Raw genomic sequence first — 7391 nt, 5'->3', positions numbered from 1 at the left:
AGAAATTTGCTCTCTAGCATAGATGTTAAAGCAAATGGAAGAAAGGAGGAGTTGAAAGAGTAGAACAGAAGATTTCAAGGGCAGCTAGAAAGGAAGTCAAATAATATAATGGAATGTGCAAAGACCTGGAGTTAGAAAAATCAAAGGGAAAAGCATACTCACTATTTCTCAAGCTGAAAGGATTCTATGGGGAAAATGTTAAATGATGCAGAAAGCATCAAAAGAAGATGAAAGGTGTACACAGTCACTGTACCCAAAATAAAAGATTTACGTTCAATCATTTCAAGAGGTAGCATATGATCAAGAACTGATGGTACTGAAGGAAGAAGTCTAAGCTGAACTTAAGGCACTGGCAAAAAAACAAGGCTCCAGGAATTGACAGCATACAAATAGAAATCTTTCAACAAACTGACAGCATGGACGTGCTCACAAATCCAAATCAAGTAATATTGAAGACAGTTTCCTGGTTAACTGATTGTAAGAGATCCATATTTGTGTCCATTCCAAAGAGAGGTGCCCCAACAAACTGTGGAAATGATCTAACAATATCATTGATATCACATGCAACTTATATTTTGCTGAAGATAATTAAAATGACTGCAACAGTACAATGACAGGGAATTCCCAGAAATTCAAGGTGGATTCAGAAGGGAACATGGAAGTAGGGAGGTCACTGCTGACATTAGATGGGTCTTGGCTGAAAGTAAAGAACACCTGAAAGATGTTTACTTGCACTTTATTATCTATTCAGAGGCTTTCCACTCTGTGGATCATGACAAAAACTACGAGTAGCATTGTGAAAAATGGTGATTCCAGAACACTGAAATGTTCTCTACATAGATGTTTGAACAGAACAAGGAATACTAAATGGTTAAAAATCAGGAAAGGTGTGCTCCAGGGTAGTATTATTTCATCATTCACCATTTAATCTGTATGCTGAGTAAATAATCTGAGAAGCTGGATTCTGTGAAGAATGTGGCATCAGAATTGGAGGAAGACTCATTAGCAACCTGTAATCATGCAGATGATACCACCTTGCTTCCTGGAAAGGAAGAGGACTTAAAATACTTACTGTTGAAAATAAAAGACTATAGCCATTGGTATGGGTTGCACCTCAATGTAAAGAAAAAAGAAAACAGAAGTCCTCACCCATGGACTAATAAATAAAATAAATGGAGGAAAGATTCAAGTTATCCAAGACTTCATTTTGCTTGGATCTACCATCAACACTCATAGAAGCAGCAGCCAAGAAATCAAATGACATATTACACAGTTTGGGGACTGAAGTGTGCCTGACCCAAGCCATGGTATCTTCAATAACCTCATATGCATGTGGACATTGGACAATGAATAAGAAAGACTGTATAAGAATTGATGCATTTTGAGTTATGATGTTGGAGAAGAATAGTAAATGTACCGTGGACTGCTAGGAGAAGTACAACCAAACTACTCTTTAGATTCCAAGAGAGCCAGACTTCATCGCTCATACTTTGGACATATTATCAGGATAGATCAGTTCCTGGAGAAACACATCATGTTTGGTAAAGTGCAAGGTCAGCAAAAAAGATGAAGATCCCAAATGAGATCGACTGGCAGAGTGACAGCAACAATGGCTCAAGTGTAACAACTGTGAGGATGGTGTAGCTCTGGGCAGTGTTTCATTTTGTTACATACAGGGCCACTATGAGTCAGAAATGACTCGATGGCACCTAGAAACAAGGACAGAGTATAGGAGAACCACACTTAAGAACCAAATTTCTTGCTGCTGAGTCAATTCAGACTCATAGTAACCCTATAGGACAGAGTAGAAACCTGCCCCATCGGGTTTCTAAGGATGTAATCTTTATGAAAATGACTACACATCTTTCTACCATGGAATGGATCATGGATCTATACTGTTAAAATTTCATGGGGAACCAGTACATAGAACAGTACAGTTTCAGTAAGTGGCTGAGTGTGTTAGCAACTGCACCACCAGGAGACTCTCCTTTTATTACAATATTTATGAGGCTGAATTGAATTCCAAGCATCTCCACCATCTATTTTCCTAGATGATAGGCAAAAATGATAAATCTTAAGAACTAGACTGGTTTTGTGGTAATAAAACATCTGGACAGGGGGAAGGTGGAGTCCCCACTGAACAGTTTTCATCTTGTCTAGACAGATATGGTGAAAAGAGATGGGGATAAGCTTCTTATGATTCAATAGTGAGTAATTGTTATCATGACTGTCACAACTGTAAAGGTAGAAGTTTTGTAATAAAAATGAGGGAGTAGTTAATCTTACAATCCAAAAACAGAGGACCCTAGGACCATCAAGGGAGAAGAGCACAAGTGTAATGTGGGACCTTATCCAGAGAAGCAGTGACACTAGAGACCGAAGCAGAGATGAGGACATGGAGAGAGAGAGAGAGCAGCTGAGGACTCTAGACTCATGGAAAGAGAAAGACTGAATGCTGGCAGCCAGGAAGCAGGCTTGCACAATGTGCCATTTGGTTGTTTAAATGATTGTACATTCCTGAGCGTTTTATGTACATCCTCCCCATAAAACAAACAAACCACAGAGGGAATAGAAGCAAATACTGTTGAATGATGATACATGGAGGAGATTGTAATCACTGCAATGAAATGATGGTGTAAAACCAATATTCTCCCATGTAAACTATTATTATTCAATTCACAATAAAAACTTAAAAAAACAACACTTGGACAGAGAAGAGGAAACACCTGGCAAAGAGAGAAATCATCTTAGGTGCATTGTGAAAATTCCATAGATAACTTTAACCTTGTAGTTCTATGAGTTTTGTGAGAAAAGAGTTACCACATAATAAGCAAAGTTAATGATAAAATGTTCACGCTATTTAACAGAGGAACAACATCTGCCTGATCTTAGATATCTTCACTGTTCTTCTGTAAACTGACATAATGTCTACAGAAATTATAGAAACTGACATAAATAAACATAAGGGAAAAAATAAGCAAATTAGAGTAATTAAGGACTGATCGCAGTCAAACCATAAAAAGTAAAAATAAATTCAAATAAATGTAAATCTAACAATACTGAATGGAAATATAAATAATTATTTCCTATGTTCTGAAAACACAGATAATTGATGGTATAAATGGTTCACTGAGACTGTTACAGAATGAAATTAAATGAGAAAAATATTCTCAAAAGAGAAGATGTAACATGTAAAATCTTAATGTAATAGCATTTTGGATGCAAATCTGAATATTACATTGTCAAGCAGAAATAAGTCAAAGAATGAGTGGGGAGAAAGGATAAAATTGAAGTGCACTAAGCTTTCTATCTTAATCAAAAACATGCTGTTTCATTATAAATTCTAAAAGATTAGCCAACGGTTTTGAAATATTTATAGGCAAAATTTAAAGTCTTTAATGAATGGGAGAAGTAACAATAAGAAAATTTAGACATTACTTCAAATGACCAAAGAAAGGATATAGAAAGGAAGCATTAAAAAAAAAAAAAAAAAAAAAAAAAAGAGCAGTATTAGATGAAAGAATGAACACTGGACCACTAGCTGGAGGGTTGCTGGTTTGTACCCACCCTGAGGTGCTGAGGCCTGGTGGGGTCATCATGAGTTGGAATCAACTGTCTTAATTTTCTGTTGTTGTTTTTGTTAGGTGCCATCGAGACAGTGCTGACTCATAGCAACCCTATGCACAACGGAACAAAATACTGCCCAGTCCTGGGCCAACCTTAGTTATCTACTGCTCCTGTAACAGAAATATCACAAGTGGATGGCTTTAACAAACAGAAATTCATTCTCTCACAGTTTGGTGGTGGTGGTTATGTGCTGTGGAATCCAGGCTCTAAGTCTTTATGGGAGCAGAGAGCATTATCTTTCTCTATGGAAGAGCTGGTAGTTTTGAACTGCTGACCTTGAGGTTAGCAGCCTACTTGAACCACTATGCTACCAAAGCTCCCTTCTCTCACAGTTTAGAAGGCTAGAAGTTCAAATTCGTATTGCCTGCTCTGTGGAAAAGCTTTCTCTCTCTGTTAGCTCACAGTTTAAAAGGAAGGTCCTTATGACCTTTCAGCATCTGTAGACCTGAAATTCCTTGGAAATCTCCTTGTGTTTTGGCATCAATCTTCCCCAGTATATAGTATGTGCGAGTTCAATAAACTGGGTCCAAAGAATGCGCTCTACTCCGGGCTCTTGTTTCTGGGTGGCAGTAGGTTCCTCTCTTTCACTTCACTTATTTTATCTCTTGTAAGATAAACAGTGTTGCAGACCTCATCCAGGTGAAACTTCCCTTACATGGATCAGGGCTGCAAGGGATTAAGGAAGTTGCATTCCACCCTCAGAGGCCAAGATGACCAAACTTCATCTCTCATACTTTGGACACATTGTCAGGAAGGAACAGTCTCTGGAGAAGGATATCATGTTTGGTAAGATGGAGGGTCAGAGAAAAAGAGGAAGACCCCCAACAAGATGGATTGGCCAGGTGGCAGCATCGATGGACTCAAGTGTGGCAACAGTAGTGAGGTTGGCCCAGGATCGGACATTGTTTTGTTCTGCTATGCATAAGGTGGCTATGAGTCAATGTCCACTCGATGGCACCTAACAACAACATTCCACCCTTAATCCTTTACAACTCATTGGTTTATCATATCAGATCACATCATTGATAATCATTACATAATCATGGCCTAGCCAAATTGATATGTTTTGTGGGGACACAACTTGATCCATGACATTCTGCCCTTTGACCCCCCAAAATTCAAGTGAAAATTCTTTCACTCCATCATATTATCCCCAAAGTCTCCTAAATCCTAATTCCAAAGAGACAAAATTCTTCTTTACCTGTAAATCTAGAATACAAGTATCTACTTCCAAAGTAAACTGGTGGAACAGGAGCAAGGTAGATATTTCTATTACAAATAGGAGCAACTGAAAGGGATTAAGGGGTAACAGACACCAGGTAAGTAAAAAAAACCCAGCAAAACAATTTACAGTAACTTTCAAGACTTCAATGCAATTAAATCTCTGTTCTCTGAGACAATTCAAACAATGGCCTAGCCCTCCAGACTCTGGGTGTTGACCGTGCTCTCAGAATTCTAGGTAGAGTCCTCTCGACCCTGAACTTCAGTTGTGCTGCTCCCGGGGCTTTGGGTTGGCTCCAGTCTCCTAGTCTATTTTAGTAATAATCCCACCTCTTTGCTCCAACAGGTTCCAGTTAGTCAGCTTATCACATCAAATCATACCATGGAGTTATTATATATTCATGACCTGGTCAAGCTGACACATAATTCATCCCATAATAAAAACTAATGACAAAAACAGCATGTTAGTTATAACAATAAATATCAAAGAACTGAAGCCCCCTATTGAAAACAGTCTATTTTCTTCTTTAATTCATGTTACTGCTACTTTTAATAATCAGAGAAATGCATGATAATCCTTTCAAGATTAAAAATATTAAAACTTTTCCTTATTTCTTCATAAGCATGAGTAAAGACTGGGTAGCAATATATTCAAGTAAAGATGGGAATAATAGAGTTAAAGTGGGTGGGGTAAGACCGTGAACTATGCAGAAACGCTGTGTGGAACCTCTGCAGCAAAGATATGAAAAATTGGCTAAGACAACTTCAGAGGATGGTCCTGGAATTCTGAGCTTCAGATAAAGGGATAAATAAGTAGTTCAAGTGCTTAATGGGAGAAAGAGTTAAATAGAGAAAAATATTGAGAAAGAGAAAAATTTTAAATGCAAGAAAGAAAAAAAGAAAAGATGCAAGAAAGGAGGTGACTTCTGATTTGGGGTGGCCAACGAGACCCACTGCTGTCATTTTGAAGATGTGTGAGCATATTATGAGGGAAAAAAAGAAGAAAAAAAAATCATGTTACAGAAGCCTTCCTGTGATTCACAATGTCAAAGGTGCAATTTTTTTTCCTCTCTGGTTCCTTGCACCTCCTTGGTGGCCAGAGGCGAGATCTCCATTAGTGAACATCCCCAGAAAAGGTCCTGCGTGGATCCAATGGCTGCACACATATTTGAAGAGAAAGGAGACAGTAGCAACAGTCCCACTCCAGCAGACCCTGCTCCAAATAGGCCCTGGGTGAGTTCTCACTAGAAGTAGTTGAATGGACTTCAGGGGAGAGAAAAGAGGTAAGAAAAAGAAAGAGGCTGGATATAAGTTAGAAAGCAGCCCTGGTTTGGTGATTGGGTTAATTCACTGGACTGCAAGGTCAGCAATTCAAGCGTATCAATTGCTCATTGGAAACCCTAAACAGGGTTGCTATGAGTCAGAACCGACTTCGTGACACTAACAACAACACAGGTTAGAAAGGCACAGTGGGGCCACCTTGAAATTTCTCATGTGGCTGTGAAGGCAAGAGACCAATAGGTGGCACAGAAGTATTATGCTTAATTATCCACTGCTGTTTCCTTTTTTTTTAAATTAGTATTATTATTTTATATTTTTGTTTTCAGCTTCTGTGTGTTTGTTTTCCTTCTCTTCTTGCCTCCCCTGAGAGGAGACAAAACTGTCACCATGCAACCAAACATTTGTACTCTCTTCAGTACCACCAACTGGGCAACAATTAATACCAGCTGCTATACAATGGCTCAACAACAAGCAATGTGAGCTAAATTCACCCTGAACTGAAATACATGAGTAGCAAACAAAGAATGGTGCCTAGGCTCATCACTTCATAACACCCACCAGAAGGCAGCTGGTGACTGCCTAAGAATACACCAATACGCATTCATCAACTTAATACAAATACAACACCACAATACCTTGAATGCAACATACAATCTCTGTTCACATAAAACAATACGACAGAGTAGCTCAAACAAACGACCAAGAGAGAAGAGCTAGAAACTGTTTTTTTAGGAAAAAGAGATACGAGAACTTCCCCCAAAAGGTTCATGAGAATGATATTTAGGTACCTCCAAACTACTGACAGAAAGGTCGAAGACAACAAGAAACAATTCAGAAAGGAGCTACAGGAACAATCAAACAAAATAAATAGAGAGCTGGAGACAATGTAAAGCCTATAAGTAGACTTCCAGAAAACCAATACTAAGATATCACAAATGGATAATACACTGAAAGGGCAAAGGAACAGATCTGAATCAATGGAACCTAGAATTAGTGAGCTTGTATATAAATCTCTTAATACTAGTAAGCTGGAATAAGAATCAGATAAAGGAATGAAAATATCCAAAGAAAGCCTAAGATTCATGTAGACAACTTGAAGAGGGATAACCTATAGGTAATTGTAACTTCAGAAAAGGAAGAGATAAAGAAAACAACCAAAAAGAGAATCAATGAGTCGTTGGAAGAAAATTTCCCCACATCACGAAAAATTAAAGACGCTGAATGAACCCCAGACAAGGTAGACCACAACAACAAACAAAAAA

The 7391-nt window shown here is 38.3% G+C and overlaps 1 protein-coding gene across 1 annotated transcript in view; it reads right to left on the bottom strand.

The window, feature by feature from the left end:
- The window catches only part of WDR64 (WD repeat domain 64), a 457550-nt gene that overhangs the window by 113509 nt on the left and 336650 nt on the right, over positions 1 to 7391 (bottom strand). Inside the window, exon 20 of the mRNA XM_006868582.1 lies at positions 6875 to 6971. Within this exon, the coding sequence (XP_006868644.1) occupies positions 6875 to 6971 (97 nt within the window). The remainder of the gene's footprint in view (positions 1 to 6874; positions 6972 to 7391) is intronic.

The sequence above is a fragment of the Chrysochloris asiatica genome, unplaced genomic scaffold (genome assembly GCF_000296735.1).
Source record: "Chrysochloris asiatica unplaced genomic scaffold, ChrAsi1.0 scaffold00119, whole genome shotgun sequence".
In the NCBI taxonomy this organism is placed as follows: domain Eukaryota; kingdom Metazoa; phylum Chordata; class Mammalia; order Afrosoricida; family Chrysochloridae; genus Chrysochloris; species Chrysochloris asiatica.
The sequence above is the reverse complement of the archived record's forward strand: the minus strand, read 5'-3'. Positions and strand labels throughout refer to the sequence as shown.